Source organism: Lacerta agilis, chromosome 11 (genome assembly GCF_009819535.1).
Source record: "Lacerta agilis isolate rLacAgi1 chromosome 11, rLacAgi1.pri, whole genome shotgun sequence".
NCBI lineage: Eukaryota > Metazoa > Chordata > Lepidosauria > Squamata > Lacertidae > Lacerta > Lacerta agilis.
Window position 1 is genome coordinate 17,740,063 of NC_046322.1, and position 21,247 is coordinate 17,761,309.

The window sequence follows — 21,247 nt, forward strand, 5'->3', positions numbered from 1 at the left end:
CTCACCATGGGACTGAAACCGCCTTGGTCGCGCTGGTCGATGATCTCCGGCGGGCTAGGGACAAAGGTGAGAGCTGTTTCCTAGTTCTGCTGGATCTCTCAGCGGCCTTTGACACCATCGACCATAACATCCTTCTAGACCGGCTAGAGGGGTTGGGAGCTGGAGGCACTGTTATACAGTGGTTCCGCTCCTTCCTCCTGGGCCGTGTTCAGAAAGTGGTGGTGGGGGATGAGTGTTCAGACCCCTGGGCTCTCACTTGTGGGGTGCCTCAGGGTTCTGTCCTCTCCCCCATGCTTTTTAATATCTATATGAAGCCGCTGGGAGAGATCATCAGGGGGTTTGGGCTGGGTGTTCATCAGTATGCGGATGATACCCAGCTCTACCTCTCTTTCAAATCAGAACCAGTGAAGGCCGTGAAGGTCCTGTGTGAGTGCCTGGAGGCGGTTGGAGGATGGATGGCGGCTAACAGATTGAGGTTGAATCCTGACAAGACAGAAGTACTGTTCTTGGGGGACAGGAGGAGGGCAGGTGTGGAGGATTCCCTGGTCCTGAATGGGGTAACTGTGCCCCTGAAGGACCAGGTGCGCAGCCTGGGAGTCATTTTGGACTCACAGCTGTCCATGGAAGCGCAGGTTAATTCTGTATCCAGGGCAGCTGTCTACCAGCTCCACCTGGTACGCAGGCTGAGACCCTACCTGCCCGCGGACTGTCTCACCAAAGTGGTGCATGCTCTGGTTATCTCCCGCTTGGACTACTGCAATGCGCTCTATGTGGGGCTGCCTTTGAAGGTGACCCGGAAACTGCAATTAATCCAAAATGCGGCAGCTAGACTGGTGACTGGGAGTGGCCGCCGAGACCACATAACACCGGTCCTGAGAGATCTGCATTGGCTCCCAGTACGTTTCCGAGCACAATTCAAAGTGTTGGTGCTGACCTTTAAAGCCCTAAACGGCCTCGGTCCTGTATACCTGAAGGAGCGTCTCCACCCCCATCATTCAGCCCGGACACTGAGATCCAGCGCCGAGGGCCTTCTGTCTGTTCCCTCACTGCGAGAAGCAAAACTACAGGGAACCAGGCAGAGGGCCTTCTCGGTAGTGGCGCCCGCCCTGTGGAACGCCCTCCCATCACAGGTCAGGGAAATAAACAACTACCTGACATTCAGAAAAAACCTGAAGGCAGCCCTTTTTAGGGAAGTTTTTAATGTTTGATATTGTTGTATTTGGTTTCTGTTGGAAGCCGCCCAGAGTGGCTGGGGAAATCCAGCCAGATGGGCGGGGTACAAATAATAAATATTATTATTATTATTATTATTATTATTATTATTATTAATGGTTTGCCTTGATGTAAGGCAGCACCCTACATTCTTATGCACAAAGTGGGGTGTGTGTGTGTGGAAGAACAAAGCAGCACTGTTTTATTGCAAAAGCAAAGCACAACAGGAACCTTTGCAAGAATGCGGAAAAAAGAACTCAGTAGGCACACCCCAAAACAAGTTAGACCACTTAACTGGAGCATTTCACGAGTCCCTAGTGGTGCACCAGCATTGTCAGTTACCGTTGAGTGCTGACCACCCTAGGCACCTAAGATAAAACAAGGAGAGGGTCTTCAATGAGCCAGTCCAACCCCTTTTGCTAGTTATAGTGGGATAAGAAAGCTGGGGGGGGGGGGTTTCCACACCTGGCAACCAATGCACCCCTTTGGTTTCAGACAGCACATGGGGAGAAGAGCCTGGGACGCAGGTGGTGCTGTGGTCTAAACCACTGAGCCTCTTGAACTTGCCAATCAGAAGGGCGCAGTTCGAATCCCCGCAACAGAGTGAACTCCTATTGCTCTGTCCCAGCCCCGCCAACCTAGCAGTTCGAAAGCACACCAGGACAAGTAGATAAACAGGTACCGCTGCGGCGGGAAGGTAAACGGTGTTTCCATGTGCTCTGGTTTCCGTCACGGTGTTCCGTTGCACCAGAAACTGTTAAGTCATGCTGGCCACATGACCCGGAAAGCTGTCTGTGGACAAACGCCGGCTCCCTCGGCCTGAAAGCGAGATGAGCACTGCAACCCCACAGTCACCTTTGACTGGACTTAACCATCCAGGGGTCCTTTACCTTTACCTTAATACACGGGGAGAAGAGTCTAAAAAGTCTGGGATGCAAATTTTCACAGCCCTCTAGCTGCCATGGAGACTCATTTATCAGAAGTAATGCATTTAACTGTGGAAGTGTATACTTGATTCTGACCAAACAAAGTCTCCTAGAGCAAAATACACATCAGGAGGCTTAGTTTGGTCAGAATTGAGTACACACTTCCAGATTTACACAAATGCTGAAACCAGACATCAGAATGTGCTACGGTTAGTGGAATATTCACCCTCCCAAAGAGGGTGGGCAGGTTAGGTTGGTGGGGCTTGTAGCATCGCTGAGCAGGATCCGTGCAGTTGCTTGATTCAAGAGGGCCAATGAGAACACATTTGAGAGGCTATAAATCGCTTCCTCAAACTCGGCCCTCCAGATGTTTTGAGACAACAACTCCTATCATCCCTGACCACTGGTCCTGCTAGCTAGGGATCATGGGAGTTGTAGGCCAAAAACATCTGGAGGGCCAAGACTGAGGAAGCCTGCCATAAATCCACCACAGAGTATCAGGCAGCAGAGATTAGAGTTAGTTCAAGGCACTTCTGAGCCACTGTGCCATACCTGCATACTTCTGCAGGAATCGTTCTGCAGTAATCTTAAACTCAACTTGATTGTACAGAAGGCTTGACAAAGTCCCTTTTAAATATGCCCTTGTTTGGAGTAAGATTGTTTACTTTTCAGAGATACAGAGGGGCATTCGATTCTTTAGCAATCCACATCCAATCAAAAGAAAAATTAAACATTTACTAGCTGGTTGTTTGTGGCACTTACTTCATCCAGAACTCGGTAGCTGAGGAAGCAACTTCAAGCACATTATTTTGTAGCTTAGAATGAAGCTTTCGGGGCAGAAAGGGCAGGTGAGGAGGGAATCCCCAACAGGGCAGGGTACTCAGGAAACATGCTTCAAAAAGAGAACCTTGTGATTCCCAGAGCCATAGTGGGAAAGAACTTTGACGCAGTCATCGGTTAAATCTGGTTTACACTGTTCAAGGAGAAATCTGAGGGCTGCCTTGGACAAAAAACAAGGACACCAGCCAGGAATGCCAGAGCAAAACAGCAGCCAGTAGGCTTGGTCTTTATTGAAGACTGTCGCGACAGGGCTCCCACCTGCCACCAGGTGGAACAAATGGCAGCCCCGAACAGCAAGAGACCCCAACTTTTATTAGTTACTAATCCCCCAAGCTACACCCTCAAAACTACATCATTACTACATCACAGATACATCAGAACTACATCACGAACTGGGAGGGTCAGATGAGGTAACCTGAGTGTTCGGACACCTGTGTCATCCCTCCTTGAACCCCTCCCAGACACACATTTCTGCAAAACAAAAGAGCGTTCATGGCTTCCTGCCCGCCCAGGTGGGTCGTTCGCCGTTCTTTGTTCCAGTCCAAGTTGAATCCATTTCCAGGTGATGGGTCTGGCAGCTTTGGGTGGGTATATCCCCCTGGTAGGGCTCCACTGTGAAGTGCTGGTATGCTTAGGGGATTGTGGGTGCCTTGTGAGCACACCAGGCCTCCCCCCTTAATATGGTGCAGAACAAAAGTAGAACAGTTTAGATCTGACATACAGTTGAATTTATAGGAATTTATAACAGAAACACTATAGAGAAAGAAATATTTTCACTTGTGTGTGTGTGTTGTGCTTGTGGAACTGGGTGGTTCAGGGAAATTCCTGTAACCACACACACATACACACACACACAAAATGCAATTGCCAATATCTCCAGTTGAAAGGATCAGATAGTAGACCCCTTAGCTGAGAGCCCAGTGAATTACTACCAGTCTGACAGTGCATTGGAAGCCATTTTCTACCAGTCTAGACTATTAAATCTACCCAACATTATAATATCTCCATTGACTGGCGGTAGCTGTCCATAGTTTCAGAGGGCACCCCTTTTCCCCAAGGAGATGCCAAGGATCTATGTAGGCAAAGCTTGTGCACTACCACCAAGCTGCCCTTTGTGTAGACCGACCTTTGCCAAGCTGGTGCCCTCCAGGTGTTGCTGGACTACAATCTTGGTGCATATCACACATGGATGTCAGAGCCAAATATTAACTGTTAAGCCTTTACCCCAAGTTTGAGGCAGCAGCGAGAACCTAGTTGAGCGCCGTGTTTTCAATAGCGGCATATTGCTGCTATCTATTGAGCCCGCATACAGACTATTTCCCAGCATCCTGTGGACTGCATCCAATGTTCTTTGGACCCCAATAGTGGGGTAGGCGAGCTAAAAATAATGCCAATATATTTTACATCTGGCAACTAATGCACTCATTTGGTTTCAAATAGTACATGGAGAGATGAATCTAAAAAGCCCAGAACACAAATTTTCATGGCCCTCTTGCAGCTATGGTGACTAATTTACCAGAAGTAGTGTATTTAGTGTTAACTCTGGAAGTGTATATTCAGTTCTCACCAAACTAAGCCTCCTGATGTATATTTTGCTCTAGGAGGCTTAGCTCACTGTCCCATCCATTCTTTAGCAATAGAGAGATGCAAGGAGCTTCCCCCAGGAACGGCAGTGGCTGATGTAGGTGCACTCCCACCCCAACTGGGCAGGTGGCTAGTGGGGAGCACATACCCACCAAATGTCCTGGAAGAAACAGGACAACCCCCCTTTTCCCTCAGAAGATCACAGAGGCCATTTTTGGTGCCGTGCTCTCACACCCCGCTCTCGCCCTGAAAAAGTGCTTTGGGGGGGGGGAGATCGTGGTGCAGGTCACATGACTCACCTGGGAGTGCATCCCAGAAGACGCATGTCCCCGTTTTTGACATGGTAAAGTGGGGCGGCCATTTTGTGTTGCGGCATTTCAACATGGCAGCCATTTTATGACTGGCACCCACAATTTTTCAGAGTTCCAAATGTGCCCTGGTCCCAAAAAGTAGGCTTATGATTTGACATGCTGCACCCGCTTAAGTTGCATACCAGCGCACTGAGGGAAGCAGTACTCTATCAATGTGGGTCTACATTCTAGGCGATTCAAGGACCCTGGGCTTTTATAAGCTTCTAGTTACAAATGCTTTTACACACCTGTTCAATTACTTAGATTCAGGTTACCCAAGTAAAACTACTGTCATATGAAAGCAAAGAGTCATGCGTCTGGAAAACCATGTTGAAAGTTTTCACCGAACTCCCTTGAGGCAGAGGCAGCTTTTGAAATGAAGTTACATTTAATTGTCAGAGTATTTGACTACTTTTTACAATGTAACACAATCCAAAAATTCCTACATTTCCAGTCAGAGACAAATACATATAAATTGATAGCTTTGTTTTGCATTACAGGAAAAGTGCAGTAGAATATGTACAGAGCAGATTGCATAACTCGCCGGCAGAACAGGTCACCACAGGCATAGTGTTTACTAGAAAGCAGATCTCCCATTATGCATTTATCTAGCCATTTAAACATGGATACCATTTTCAAGTTTGCGCTGATAAACGCTGTAAAGGAGACACACACAATGCTCTTGGCACCAGTTCTGCTCAGTTTATTATTAAGCCCCTTTGTTTTAACGCATTGTCACTCTGCATAGAGTTCTAGCTATACTATACCTTGATTGCCATGACTGCAATTTTTGATTGCTCCAAGTACAGTTGCTTTTCAATTTTTACAAGTGATAGTACATTCACAGGACCCACCCCCTTCTTTAAAGGACACCCATCTATTTCTGCATCCATCCTTTTTCAACCTTGGTTTGAAGAATCTTGCTAGAGGGTCATAGTCAACACACTAGATGCATTAAAAAAAATCACTTCCAATGTGTTGCTTGTGTGTCTCTCGACTACGACCACAGTCAGCCTGCATGCATGGACATTAAGAGTCAGTCATTACACTTTTGGAACCTCCTCATTACAAGTCAAATATGGTATTGAACGATCTTCATAACAATTCAAACATGCTTTCACTTTGACATTGCTGGAGGCAGAGAGGGTGTGAAATTGAGTTCTGACCGGTTTTTAAAGCTTGCAGTTAAGGCTGGGAGATGTACAAGAGACCATTTTATGTTCCAGGTGACTCAGTGCTGCGAATTCATATCACGGTTCTTTCCCCTTGTGTGGAGGTGAATACTAGTCTGTGCAGTTTCTCATCCCAGAAGGAAGTTCAGTAAAAGCCCCATTTACAGCCAAGGGCACCCAAGCCTTGACAAAATGTGAAGTTGGCTGAAGGCCTAGGAGACACCACAGTGTTCAGTTACTTAAATCCACTTGGGCTGAAGTTCGCCACCCATTCCAGTTTGGTCCCTAGCAGATTCCTTCCTTGGCTTCCGATGGCTACGATCCAAGGACTCATTGCACCGTACTGCAATCCAAAAGCGGATGGCGAAGAATGAGGCAGATAATGCATGCAGAATGAAGACAGTAACAGGGGAGGGTATCCAGTTATTGATCACATCCTTGCACCATGGGCAGTCCAGTTATTCCTTTGCTGGTTTGCACTCATTCCTGGGTCAAGAGAACGAGAGGGAGATGGTTAGCACCACAGGGATGAGTTACATGAAACTTGCTCTCCTGGGGTTTGCTGTGTGGAAGAACCACTGAAAAGTAATGGGTTAATAATGGGATGTGCAAATGGAAGTCAATATAGCTGCAGTAGCATGCAAAAATCCAGTCTTTACCGTCACTATCTTTTGCTGGGGTACTTTTGGACTATGTGGTTCAGAATATAGTAGTCCTGTAAATGGCTGGTATGAAGATAGCACTGAATGCTGTTACAACTGTAACTGGTATGTAGGAAGCTATAGGTACTTAAGCAGCTGGACTGGTGACTGCAAGTGGTTGCCAAGACCATATAACACCAGTCCTGAAAGACATACATTGGCTCTCAGTACGTTTCCAACAATTCAAAGTGTTGGTGCTGACTTTTAAAGCCCTAAAAGGTCTCGGCCCAGTATACCTGAAGGAGTGTCTTCACCCCCGTCGTTCAGCCTGGACACTGAGGTCCAGCTCCGAGGTACTTCTGGTGGTTCCCTCGCTGTGAGAAGTGAGGTTACAGGGAACCAGGCAGAAGGCCTTCCTGGTGGTGGCGCCCACCCTGTGGAACGCCCTCCCATCACATGTCACAATTGCTTCTTTTACCTCCTAGCATGACCCCCGTTTTGCCTTTTTAGATCGCGTCAGGTTCAGGATCAACACCCACCCCTCTAAGAGACACTTACCTATCAAGCTTACGCAAACGGGTTTCCGAATGGATCGCCAAACGGAGCAGAAGCCAGCTGGTGCTGCACGGCAGTCTAGAAAGAAGGAGGCTGCTTTATTTATGCAGAATTGGGAAGTATTTTTGCAGGCAAGTTGCAGATACTTGAATACCCTATGCTGCTTGCCAGCTGTGTTGAGTTGGCAAATATCTTATTTGGTCTGCAGGATCTTAACCTTCTCAGATCCAGTAAGGTTGCAGCAGCTTGTTCAGAGGCAGCTCATGCTTCTTAAGTGAGAGTTGTGGTTGAGACATCAACCCCCATCACCAGCTGCAATATCTTGAGTACAGATCTCTTGCAGGTGACGGGCGAAGCAAGCAACAGTTCCGTTCAAGGCACCTGCAGAAACTATTCTCCCACACCCTCCAAGGTGAAGGGCCTGATTGGGTGTTGAGTATTGTGTTAGTGTGTGTGTGTGTGTACACACACACACACACACACACACACAGAGAGAGAGAGAGGAGGTGGTGGAGGAAAAAGAATGCACAGTGCTTCCAATGTGGCACCATATACCATGGTGGTTTGGTCTTACAGCAAAGTATTGCTCATGCCACTGAATTATGCAAACATACAACCCCTGCCAATTATTTTGGTCAAGGATCAGTGCAGCCTGCAGGCTGATGGCTAACAAGCATGTTGCTTGAGTGTGCCTTCCATTCTAACCACAGGTCGACGGGTGCTTAATTATTCTTACATCTATCCTCTTTTAAAAAATATATGCATAGAGCCTTCAATGAATAAGCAAAAGGGGTTGGCATTAACACACTCTTATCTGCACAGACTGCCAGCTTTAAGCTACAGTATAAACACTTTTGATCATGCAGTCATGTTCAAATAGCAAGGGCCAAGACAGATAATTTTACAGTTATCCAGCCACCTGCACTTGGGAGCGTTAACTGGGGACAATGCCAGCTTTCGTTAGAAGGGCGTTTTGGAAGGCAATCGGACCCCAGGGGTGCTTCAACTCTGGCAAAAGAAGTGGTCCATAATTTACGGCCAACAGAAGTACAGCCACGGATAGGTGGAAGTGGAGTTTGCTCTGCCGCTTACCGAGTTTAGCGATGGAACAGCGAAAGGGTCTGTCTTGAAAGGGTTTTCAAATAGGTCTTCAGCAGGCTTAGCAGGTGGCACAGCGTTTGGCCTGAGAACAGGATTTGGCGGCACTGCAATGCAGAACACTTATTTTTAAACCACCATTCGAAAGACACTGTAAGCCACCCATTTCACATAACACAGCAAACACAGCCACACTTGGCACCAAGTGCTGTGTTTTTCTGTTGAGGGCACACACTGCAGGTGTATCAGTAGAGATCACCATTTCATACACGTGTCAGTTTACACATGCACATAAATTCAGAGGCAAGGCTTCTTAAGCAGCCAATATGGCACCTGGGGGGGGGAATATGCTCAAAGAAGCCTTCTCTGGGGCCCACAAAGTCCTATTACCATCATCACCCTGAAATTAGTCACTGAAGCAACTTTCTACTTCAGTTGTGGTATAGCATGGCACCCACAATTGTTCCTCCAGTTTTCAAATGTGCCCACAGTCCCCCAAAAGAAGATGCTAACCACCTGCCCATCCCAGGTTAAAGCACACATCCACCTGCCCCAGAGACTACTTAAAAATATGCATCATGTCCACTAAAATACAGTGGAACCTCAGTTTTTGAGCGTCTCAGAAGCCGAACGTTTTGGAAGCCGAATGCCGAAAACCCGGAAGTAAATGCTTCCATTTTCGATCGCATCTCGGAAGCCAAACGGCTTCTGCTGCGTGTTTTTCAATTTTCTCAATGGAAATTGGCAACAGCCCTTTGCGCCTTGGTTGTCAAACGTTTCAGAAGTAGAACGGTCTTCCGGAACGGATTACGTTTGACAACCAAGGTTCCACTGTATGCATCTTCTGTGAGCAGAGGAGAAAGGTCACCACTTTAAGGTTCCCTCGAGGAATATAGCAGATTTACCACCAGTTTTTGTAGCCAGCCAGCTAGCTTCAAAGTCATCGTGGTCAGCCAACTCTTGAGGAACCCCCACTTTGTTACTGAAATAACTGGCAAAGGCTCCAGAAGCTTCCGACAGACCTTGTTGCTGCTGCTGCTCTGCCCTCCTGGCAGGCACGGCGGGCAGCTTCGCCAGCTGGAAGTCCTTGAACATGGCTTTTACATCCTTTATTTCCTTATCACCGAGTGGATCCAAGGCAGTGAAGGCGTCGCTTTCCTTCTTTGGCAACTCCTTCTGAGGTGCAGTTCTGGGAGGCAACTGAGGAGGACTTCTAGCAGGCAACAGAGAGGGGCCCTGGGCTGCGAGCGGCGGTGGGAAAATGGTGGGCTGGAAAGGGTTCCCAGTGCTGGAGGGCTGGACCCACGCATTAGGAGGAGGAACCCGTACAGGCTGACCCCAGAGATCGGGAGCTGGAGCCTGGATCGGGGCTCCCAAGGACAATGGTGGCTGACTCCAGCTGGGAGCTTGTGGAGCAGCGTCAAAGCCAAGAGGCTGAGGGAAGCTTGCTGGCTGAACACCCAGAACAGATCCAGGAAAGGCCGAAGAAGGCTGGTTGAAGATTGCAGTTTGGGGACCCCAGGCTGGTGTTGGAGAAGCAGTTGTGGGCAGGCCACCTGGGGAGAAAAAGCCCACAGATCGATAGCTTATGCTGTTCTCTCATCAGACAACTCCACAAACACCTTTGTTGGGGGGGGGGAGTACATTTCCGAGCACAATTCAAAGTGCTGACCTTTAAAAGCCCTAAACGGCCTCAGCCCAGTATACCTAAAGGAGCGTCTCCATGCCCATCCTTCAGCCCGGACACTGAGGTCCAGCTCCGAGGGCCTTCTGGCGGTTCCCTCCCTGCGAGAAGTGAGGTTACAGGGAACTGGGCAGAGGGCCTTCTTGGTAGTGGCGCCCGCCCTGTGGAACGCCCTCCCATCAGATGCCAAGGAAATAAACAACTGACTTTTATAAGACATCTCTGAAGGTAGCCCTGTTTAGGAAAAATTTTAATGTTTGATGTTTTATTGTGTCTTTAATATTCTGTTGGGAGCCGCCCAGAGTGTTTGGGAGACCCAGCCAGATGGGCAGGGTATTAGTAATATATTATTATTATTATTATTATTATTATTATTATTATTATTATTATATATATATACCAGCACAAGATTTATATCCATCTGTATTAAAGATGCAAGAGCCCCGCTAGATCAGGGCATAGGTGTATCTAGGCCAGCATACTTTTCTCACAGTGGCCAATCAGATGCCCATTGCAATCCTGCAAGCAGTGCTGAGCAGCTACAGCGCTCTCCCCACTTGAAATTCCCAGAAAACTGTATTCAAAAAGGTATAATGGCAAAACCCTTCCCCTGGTAATATTGGGCTTGCCACAACTTTTTTTTTGTCACAAGACTTGCCAAGGTAAGTAGTGGAGGATCAAAGTCATTTTTCATGCAAGGAACACAGTCCCCTAGCCTCATTATTTCTCCATCCTAATAAAAAGACTAACGCCTCCTGACTATCACCATTTGGCAGGAGGAATATAAGTAGATGCCTGGAAAGTTAGCCTTCCCAGAAAGACGTATGAACACCCCACAAGCAAATTAGGATGCTCAATAACAAAGCAGATCTAATCTAACCTCTGCATAAACTTAGTGCAAGCAAATCAGAACAAATGCTCAACCAACAGGTCATTCAGAGCAGCCACATTACCAAGGCAACATGGTTCCTAAACAGTGTATTCCTGCCCCCAAACAAGTTCCTTTGCTCAGTTAATCCTAGCTTACCTTAAAGACGAGTGCCAGCTCCACTACCAGAAACAAGCACCTGATGGAGGGACACACCTGTCTGGGATACACTTGCAGGGGGATGCAGAGGCTGCCCACCCGCTCCTCATATTAGCATTGCAAGGCTAACTGTTTCAAATCTCCATTTAATTTAAATTTGTGTGCCTGGATTGATCTGTGCTGTTCATTTATGGGGTGTGTGGGGGTGTGTGTGGGTGTGTGTGTGTAATATGTTTTACTTGAGACCCTAATTATGAAGTTTTATTATGGAATTATATACAGGGTTGCTATATTTCAAAAAGTAAAAACCAGAACACCCCCAATGTAAATACATTTTTTTTCAAAAATAATAATCAAGCCACCATCTAACATTTATACTTCTAATTAAAAAAAAACACCCTACTATTTTACAAACCTTTTCAGGTTCTTTAAACCTCAAGACTTCCTTCCACCCCCCTTCTACTGGTTCTTTACATCTTACATCATTCTCTGCATTTTGTTATCATTTTTATCCACTTGTTACACCTTTGCATTCTCTAATTCCTTACTACTTACAAGTGCTTAATCTAAACCTGCCAACGTACCAACTTGTTTACAGTATTTCTGCAGGTACGCAATAAATTTCCCCCCTTCTTTTTTAAACTTCTCATTGTCAGAGTCTCTGAATTTTGCCGTCAGTTTTGCCATTTCTGCATAGTCCATAAATTTTACTTGCCATTCTTCTATTGTTGGCAAAAACGAGCCAGCTTAGCCTAGCAGTTACTTCGGAGCAATCTTTGCAGTTATTTTTAGGTAAATTTCGGTAATTCCCCCTGGATGTCAATTCTGCCTTTGAAATCCCAGTAATGACCAGGAAAATCTGGACGTATGGCAGCCTTAATTATATACCACTTTGTGGAGGCTGTTATGCCCTGAAAAGGCAGTCTAGAAACCTTTCCATAAAATATAGTGAGCTTACCAGTAATTCTGCCCCCAAGTGTCTCTAAATCATGCCCTAGAATTATGATTATCATTATTTTTTATAACCTTCAAAATTTCTACAACTCAGCTTATAAAGTGGATCACCTAAGGAGCTTAAAACATGGGTGGGGAAACCTATGGCCTTCCAGATGTTGGGACCACAACCCCACATTGTCCCCAAACCCATTGGGCCACACTGACAGGTGCTCATGGGACTTGTAGTCTGAGAACAGGATTCCCCATCCCTGCCTCAAGGAAAGAACAGACTTTACTAACCTAGCACAGGCATGGGTGCTGCTGCAGGAGCACTAGTGTTGAAGAGGTCTAGAGGGTTGGTCTGTGCAGGTGGAGGCGGCGCTGCAGTTGTCAGAGTGTTTGTTGCAGGAGCAAAGATGCCTGAGCCAAACAGGTCGCTACTGGCTGAACCCTAGAAAGGTGGTGGTGGGGAAGACACATCAGGCACAACGGTTATATATGTACAGGAAGTTAAACATTACCCAGATTGCTATTACAAGCACTACAACCCCCCCCCCCCAACTGTCCTATAGGCTGAATGGCTGAAGAATCCTACAGTGTGCATCTAAGGCTATGGTTAAGTCGATTCTTATTAAAGGTGAGTGTGGGCTTCCATCTACAGCAGCAATGGAGAACCTGTTGGACGTTTTAGACTCCAACACCCATCAGGCCCAGCCAGCATGGCCAACGGTCAGGGACAATGGGTTTTGTAGTCCAGCGACATCTGGAGGGCAACGAGTTACCCACCTTTGATCGACAATATTCTCTGTCAGTTCTGTACGGTAGCAACGAAGAAGGGCTGCAGCCAAATGGAGATATTTTATATTGCAAGGCCGATGCAAATACCTCAACACCCTTGTTACTGAGCTACACCAATGATCTCCCCAAAACTACATTCAACACATGCATTAGGAGTTTAAGCGTCTTACTTACCAGAGCTACAGAGACATGGCAGCATTAGGAGGAGAGAGGAAAGTTAGGATTAGAAAGAATGATTGATGTACACAGAAAGCCAAGCCACAGAGTTTAAGGTTTGCTATGGCTGTGGCCGACAGCTTAAGAGGACCGAAGGCAAGCTAGTTCTCTGCCAGCAGAGGTTTTGTTGAGGAAGGGGGAGGGAAATCCCTTCACCTAGTCCAAGTAGGAAAACATGCATGTCACCACTCTGTGCATGCACCATTGTTCACCTTAACAGTCCTCCTTCCTCTTCCTGGCTTGGTGCTTTGGGGAGGTGGGCTAATCGTGATAGAGTCATGCGACATCAATGGGCCGTTGCTATCGGAGTCTAGCCGTAATCCATTTTGCACCGGTAATCCTTTGGAAGAGCTCTCCAGAAAGACATTTACTGGGGACGCGGCAGGGAAGCCGTTCTGTTCTCTCTCCGGCACCCCATTTGGAGTCCTCGCAGCTAGCTGGACAGGCTTACTCTCAAGCAGCCACTGGCTGGCCGGCATTTCCTGCTTGCCAGTTCGGTTGGAGATCTGGTCAAACTCTTGCCCAAAGTAGTCTACATCCCCATTCATACCACCGCTCCCCATGGGGCTAGTCACAACACTTCCCATCTTCTGGCTGGGAGGCTTCAGAGAAGAATCGATTGGGGGCTGCGCCAATTGGTCGGGTTGCGTGAAAGGGTCATCCCTGAAAGGGTCGGGATTTGGGGTGGGGAAGAAGCTGAGATTTGCAGAGAAAGCATTGTCAGGCAAGAAAGGTGGCTGCAGCTTGGACAGTGGTAGGGGAGGCGTGATGTCATTCAAGAAAATATCCTCCTCTTTGAGAGAAGTCGGAGGGGCCTCAATTTCAGAATTTAAATCCACTAACAGGATCTCTTTATCCTCCTCCTATTAGGTTTGAGAGAGAAGACTGATTAGCAGAAGAGACACTGTAGACAATGTGCAAGAGAGTCTCATGTGCTTATTAAAAATCACAGAGCAAGCAGAATGGCAATGGAATCCAGCAATTCTTAAAATGAGAAACTTAAAATAAGAAACTCATTGTGTCCCAGCATTTGATAGGTAACCCTATAGTGAATTTTGTGCACTTGTTGGACAATCAACCAGGAGATTTGAAGGTCAGGAGCATCAATTCTGAAGCTGTGGTAAAAGGAGAATGTTTACACAATGCTGAGTGGAGTCTGGTCCTTTAGGGCAAATAGAAACCTCTAACCTCAGTCTGCTCTTGGCCAACCCCCATGGGCCTACCTTTGTATTTAGGTTCAGCCCAGGGGGTAGCCCCAGATATCAACTTCCTCCTCCTCATGGATAGGACCCCTAATGCCATGGTGGCCTGTCTGGAAAAACCACAAGGACTTGCGCCCAAGAGTTGCAATCTTCCCAAAGGCATCTGACTACAAAGCCTGAACATGGAGGCAATTGTGGTCACATAAATCCAACCAGGATTCTCAGTGCTTCTTACTTCTAGTTTCCTTCTCAACCCTTGCTCGGGATATCTTAGAGAAGCACCTTGTACTTTTGCATATATTCCCTGTCCCAATGCAAGCTTGCTGATCCAGCTACATGTACATCGGGATTTTAAAATACGGATTCACAGATTTGATTCTGGTGGCAGTGTTCGAATCCCTGAATAGTGTATTTAGTATGGCTGAGCCAATCTCTAAAGCATATTCTCTTCCACTAAACGGAGGTAACACATATGGTGCCCTGCAGATACTCCCCACCAGTTGAAGTAAGCATGGCCAATGGTCAGGGATGATGAGAGTTGAAGGGCACCATTTCAGCTACTCCTCCACTAAGCCAATGACATCCTGCCAACATGGCAACTCCTAATAGGTACAAATGGGCAACGGGACCAATTTCATGTACCTTACTCTGGGGGTGGGACTGTGTTCACATTTATATGTGGAAAAGTTTGATCATATGGATAGGTAATCAACTGCTCATCTGAAGCCACCCCTAAGCACCCAATACAGGCTATTTCTTGGAAGATTCTTCCTACCATTTAAAAAGCTCTCTCATCAACAGTACAAAGCCAAGTCTTTACTACTCACTGAGGGGCTGCTCAGGTCAGGAGGAGTAGACATGTCTCCAAACAGATCCATCTGCTCCATACCCTTTAGGAATAAAATGGACAGAAAATTAAAATCTATCATACACCTCAGCCTACAAGGTCATTCGAGTCTAACCAAGAGCATGCTTGGAAGCCCAAGTCTCTGTGGTCTACTTCAGTGTTTTTCAACCACTGTTCCGCGGCACACCAGTGTGCCGCGAGATGTTGCCTGGTGTGCCGTGGGAAAAATTCCAGCCAGAATATCAGCTTTGTGTTCAGCCAAACAGGCCCTGGTTGCGCACTGAATAAAGTATTTTATAATTTTTCATATTTCTGTTTACTTACTATTTCATAATAAAGTAATTATAAAATACTTTCTTTGTGTTATTTGATTCCTATTCAAGAGAATTACTTTATATTATATAGTCAATATAGGCACAGAGTTAAATTTTTTAACATTTTCTAATGGTGGTGTGCCTCGTGATTTTTTTCATGAAACAAGTGTGCCTTTGCCCAAAAAAGGTTGAAAAACACTGGTCTACTTCTCTGTAGTAGTTCAGTTTGCTCTCGGAAAGTAATCTGCATCAGCTTCACTCCTCATCAGAAGTCAATCAACTGGCTGCTCAAATGTGAAACCTCTCTAGGGACCTTGGGTATGGTCTCAAAGCAGAAGAGGCCACTATTTTGCTGAAGTCAACCAGGGCTGGTCAGTGCCTGGATGGGTGGCTATCTGGAAACCACATGGATCCCCCCCCTGGTCCCATGATGGGGGGAGGGGAGGCATGATACAGAAGAAAAAAGAAATCACATACCAGCTTTATTTTGTCGGCACGTTCAGTAGCTGTTTCATCACTGCCATTCTGGAACAAAGGGGGGGGGGAGAGAGTCAGTTTTTTGGTCTCTGCTACACAGATAAGAATAAGCTTTCCCCCATTTTCACATTGTTTGTAAGCAGCAAATGTACTTAAAAGTCTAACAGGCAGTTGCATTTGGTTTTTCAGGCCTGAAGACTTATTTGTTTCTTACCTCAACAGGTTTATTGACCTCTTCATTCTGGAAGGGAAAAAAAAAGACACCACACCATCAAACATTTATAGAAAAGCTTTATGTATTTGTCCACCGGTCTACTCTGATGGGCAGCAGCTGCCCAGCCACTGTCCAAGGCCAATGTCTGCCCCATCGCCTGCTACCTGAACTAGAGCATGCACAACTTATGGACGGGATCTGCTTCGTGCAAGGTATGTTCTTCACTACCAAGTTATGGTCCCTTCCCTTAAAGCGGGGGGGGGGGGGTATCATTTTACATGTCGGAACTGCCGAGATGCAACTCAGATTGCACTGCAGGCAACTCTGTCTGCATGGGAAGGAGCAGACTGAGGAACCTCCAAACTTCCTAGTATTTCCTTTAACATGTGCTCAGTTCCGTTCAGGCTAGACTGATACTTTTAGGGTTGCTGACCTCATTTTCTACTTCCTTTTTTTACACCCTCACCCTGGAACAGTAGACAGCTTTAGGGTCTCTTCTGCTGAGATGCAAGACCAAGCATGGCTCCTTGAATTCTCCAACTTAGTCAGAACCCATCTCTTTTTTTATCAAGCATGTATTTCCTGCAATAAATGCAGCATTCTTATTTTCCTCAACAAGAATTAATGTGATTATATCCATGGTAAAGGGTGCTCCTCCGGCAGTGATTCAGTGTTCAACTACTGATATATTTAAACACCAAATGCCATAATTACACCATTACCTTTTTGTAAAAAAAAAAAAAGTTTATATTAAAGCTTTTTATAATACAATAAAATAAAAGAAACGAATGTAAATTAAAAAAGCCAAAGAGAAAATGAAGGAAAACAAAAAAATAGAAGACAGGAAGAGAAAAAGAAGAGAAGGAATTCTGATTTTTTTTTTTTGTTGGTTGGTTACATAAAAGAAATTACTCAAAATATTCATTCTAGAATGACACCCATCAACTTTTTGTTAGGCAATATTTCCCCAATCTTCCAACTCAAATAGATGAATTCATTTTCCTTTTTACCACGTTACCTTGTTGACTGATCTTCTGTACTTGAAGAATGGACTTACTGGGAGTAAGTGGTATTGCCAAGTTTAGACAGGCTCCTTTCAGCCGTGTCCGATTTATCTTAGATCAACCAAGTTCATGGTTCAGCCAATGCCACTTTAGATCAATAGCAGGTTTCATTTATCTTAGGTATGGCTGCTGAGCAGCCTAAAAAAACTGAAAACTTAACAACAGGCAGCATTACCTTTCGCTTGTCACCCTCTTCTTTTTTCTTCATGTTATAGATTACTTGGAATAGATCCTTCAGATCTACTACTAGAGGTTCAGCCTAGAAGAGAGAAACAGCCAGTGAGTGAGTGAGTGAGTGAGTGAGTGGACAGGACTTAGATTTCCACTTTGTGGCAGAATTCACAGTTCAGCTCATTTCCAAATGGAGTGGAATAGAAGTCAAGGAACAGAATTCAAGGTCTATACTAGTGGCATTTTCTCCCTGTGTTCCAATTCCCTGCTGTGTTTAGAGTTCCCTCTTTCTTGGGCTCCATGATCACTGCAGAAGGTGACAGCAGTCATGAAATTAAAAGACACCTGCTTCTTGGGAGAAAAGCAATGACAAACCTAGACAGCATCTTAAAAAGCAAAGACATCACCTTGCCGACAAAGATCCATAAAGTTAAAGCTATGGTTTTCCCAGTAGTCCAGCTTTATGGTCCAGCTCTCACTTCCATACATCACTTGGCAAGTGGTGTATGGAAGTGAGAGGTGGACCATAAAGAAGGCTGATCACTGAAGAATTGATGCTTTTGAATTACGGTGCTAGAGACGACTCTTGAGAGTCTCATGGACTGCAAGAAGATCAAACCTATCCATTCTTAAGGAAATCAGCCCCGAGTGCTCACTGGAAGGACAGATCCTGAAGCTGAGGCTCCAATACTTTGGCCACCTCATGAGAAGAGAAGACTCCCTGGAAAAGACCCTGATGTTGGGAAAGATTTAGGGCACAAGGAGAAGGGGAAGACAGAGGATGAGATGGTTGGACAGTGTTCTCGAAGCTACCAACATGAGTTTGACCAAACTGTGGGAGGCAGTGGAAGACAGGAGTGCCTGGCATGCTCTTGTCCATGGGGTCACAAAGAGTCAGAGACTAAATGACTAAACAACAACAACAAATGCCCAAACAGGCTGAGAGTTGGTGATTGGCCCATGGCTACCCAATGAGCTTCATGACCGAGTGGGGATTTAAACCCTGGTCTTCCAGGTCTTCGTCTCTAACCACTACACCACACTGGTCTTGCTCAACATTTCTCTAACCCCTGCAACCTATTAGAGATGTAGTAAATGCCAAGCCTCGGAGACAAGCAATTTAACAGTACATCTAAGCTTCTGTTAAAGCCATCCAAGTTGGTGGCCAAAACACTTGCGGCAACCGATTCATCAGTTTTAACCATACTCTGAAAATTGTGTCAATCCTGAAATTTAAGTAGAGAGCGACAGCTTCCATTTGCAATTTTGTACTGTGCAGCATTGAACGTTCATGCACCCAGAACGCTATTTTGAAGAGCAGCACATCAGCACCCCTGGTCCCAAGATACAGCCCCACGATGTCAAGTTTTACCTGCTGTGCTGTTTTGATGGCGAAGAACTGGTGCTGCCCTTCTCCTCCACAAACGTAGCCAAAGGCACGGTTGTCAGTCACATCCCGGGCTATAAAGGATATTTTGTTGACTGGATGTTCATGCTCAATGACCTGGAATCAAAGTGGATGACATGGTACCAGGCTTTTAACTCTTGAAAATGTGCAAACCTTGCACTGGTGGTCTTGAAGGCCACCCTTTGCTCAATCCAGAGGCAGAGCATCCCCCGGCAGGCGCCTGTTTGAAGATCTGCTGCAGAGTTCACTACCCTTTTAGGTCATTGGTCCCATTGAACTGCTCTTACACAAGTCAAGAATCCTCCACCCCAAGTCCAAAGCCGACCTTCTTCCAAGCCCATGATTCTTGTCCTGTTCTATAGTGCAGCAGGGAGCACTGATATGAGAACGACTTGTTCATGTTTTACTGTCTTAAATGTGCCCTGGAAGTTTTGACTTCCCCATAAAGACTGCTGCCAGTCCAGCTTGCTTTTGTTTCAGCACTCCCCATTCAACAAAGTAGTCAGCATCGATAGAGCTCAGATATTTTAGGCTCTCTGCACATGCACATGCTATGACCAGAAGCAACTCTGGGCCATATCTCAGAACTGGGAAGATTATAGCAATAGCACAGAGATTGTTAGGAGTAGTTTGTGCTTTATGGTAAAGTTTTACTCTTTGGCTTAGAAGTAAAACACTAAGTCATTGGCACACACACAAACACACTCCAGTAGGGACTGGAAGCTGCCTGTTTCTTACATAGCCTTCAGCCCAAGAAAAATAGAATGCCCCAATTAATTTTCACTTGGTGTTCATCAGCCAGAATTTCCTAGATAGGGCTGAAGTGACCTGTGAGATGGGTCAAGGTTTGCTAGAAAAGCTACAGCAGTCCCCACACTAGAGGTTTGACACTAGAGTTTGGTCCATTATGAGATACTTCACCTGGATGGGTAATTAACTAGATCAGGGGTCAGGAAACGTTCAGCAGGGGGCCGGTCTACTGTCCCTCAGACTTTGTGGGGGGCCAGACTATATTTTGAAAAAAAATATGAACGAATTCCTATGCCCCACAAATAACCCAGAGATGCATTTTAAATAAAAGCACACATTCTACTCATATAAAAACACGCTGATTCCCGGAGCGTCCGCGGGCTGCATTTAGAAGGCGATAGGGCCCCATCTGGCCCCAGTGCCTTAGTTTGGGGACCCCTGAACTAGATGGATAACTTAACTGGCCTGGGCCAGTTTCTGCATTTCATTGAAATGTCTCCAATGGGAAAGCTGCTGTTTGGGTTCAGCACATTTTTAGAAGTTTCTTCACCCCAACAAGTTTTAGGTTAGATTGGCACCACTTTTTTTTTTTAAGAGAATGGACAGTTTCTCCCAATGGATTCAGCATGGCCTCCTCAGAACTTACCCCTGTCTTCTCATCTATGACTTTGATCCCAGCAAGAGAGATGTTCACCCATACTTTCTGTTTGTGCTGTCCTTGAGAACGGGCTGCTACTGCCATTCCCTACAAATGGAACAGCAAAGACACTTCGGTATTCAAGACGTACTGTCAATATAAAATTATTGCAGCTTACGGCTATCACTTAGGGTAAGGGATGGGGAATCCATTTCCCTCCCAGATGTTGGACTCCAACTCCCCATTAGCCAACATGGCCACCGACCAGTGAATAATGCAATCTTCATTTCAGCATATCTGAATTTCCCTATATCTGAGTTATGAAAATGCTAAGTCGAATACCAGCTATATACTGCTGCCCAGTTCCCTCACATTTATTGCATGATTGGGTGGGTGGGGGATTGTCTTGCAACTGTTGTCTTGCATTCCAGGTCAGTAAAACTTAGAAACTCAAAAGTGTTTGTTGACAAGCAGCCTCCAGGCATTACCACCACACCTAGAGGCTATTTCAGAGGGTCATTCATTGCATGAAGGCATCATGTGCGGCCTTCAAACAACACTGTGGGAGGACAGTGTTATGAACAGTCATGTCTCAGAGGAATTTACCAGCACTGTTTCAATACATAATAGAAATAGAAATACTTTATTGTCACTGTACCACTTGTTTACAGTGAGATTAAAACGAACCCCCCCATCTCTCAGTTCTTGTTACACTTTATGTGCTGTCGTACAACCACCAACCCCGACCATCAACGAGGCTAGCTCCCCTCTCTTCCTCCGAATGTCCAACCAATGTTTCCTTTGTCTTGCCAATGTTTAGGTGCAGATTGTTCTCTGAGCACCATGTGGATAACTCATTCATCTTAAGGAAGTTGTTTGGTGGGAGGAAATGAACATAAGTGTTCTGACATGAGGTGGTGACATTCCACCTAAGAAGCTAAATGGAATTCATCATGGAGCCCCAATACAGCATGCAAGTTCCATTTAGCTTCTTAGGTGGAATGTCACAGCATATGTTCTATCAATGTTTCCACTTAACCTGAAATTTTCGACTTTGCCACTTTACAGATATTGCACTATAAGCAACCTGCAGGTATGTGCTTGGACCCATTCTCCACTAGTTT

The 21,247-nt window shown here is 45.9% G+C and overlaps 1 protein-coding gene across 3 annotated transcripts in view; it reads right to left on the minus strand.

Moving 5' to 3' along the window:
* Window positions 1-5,280: 5,280 nt before the first annotated feature.
* DAB2 (DAB adaptor protein 2) overlaps window positions 5,281-21,247 on the minus strand; it is a 36,012-nt gene continuing 20,045 nt past the window's right edge. Inside the window, exons 4-15 of one of the 3 annotated variants that reach the window (XM_033163715.1) lie at window positions 20,133-20,231; window positions 18,701-18,832; window positions 17,333-17,416; window positions 16,094-16,120; window positions 15,880-15,927; window positions 15,069-15,131; window positions 13,252-13,902; window positions 12,326-12,476; window positions 9,284-9,934; window positions 8,373-8,485; window positions 7,284-7,358; window positions 5,281-6,570 (exon numbers count right to left, since the gene is read on the minus strand). In XM_033163715.1, the coding sequence (XP_033019606.1) occupies window positions 7,293-7,358; window positions 8,373-8,485; window positions 9,284-9,934; window positions 12,326-12,476; window positions 13,252-13,902; window positions 15,069-15,131; window positions 15,880-15,927; window positions 16,094-16,120; window positions 17,333-17,416; window positions 18,701-18,832; window positions 20,133-20,231 (2,085 nt within the window). In that variant the 3' untranslated portion in view covers window positions 5,281-6,570; window positions 7,284-7,292. The remainder of the gene's footprint in view (window positions 6,571-7,283; window positions 7,359-8,372; window positions 8,486-9,283; window positions 9,935-12,325; window positions 12,477-13,251; window positions 13,903-15,068; window positions 15,132-15,879; window positions 15,928-16,093; window positions 16,121-17,332; window positions 17,417-18,700; window positions 18,833-20,132; window positions 20,232-21,247) is intronic. The other 2 variants (XM_033163717.1, XM_033163718.1) reach the window with 2 other exon arrangements.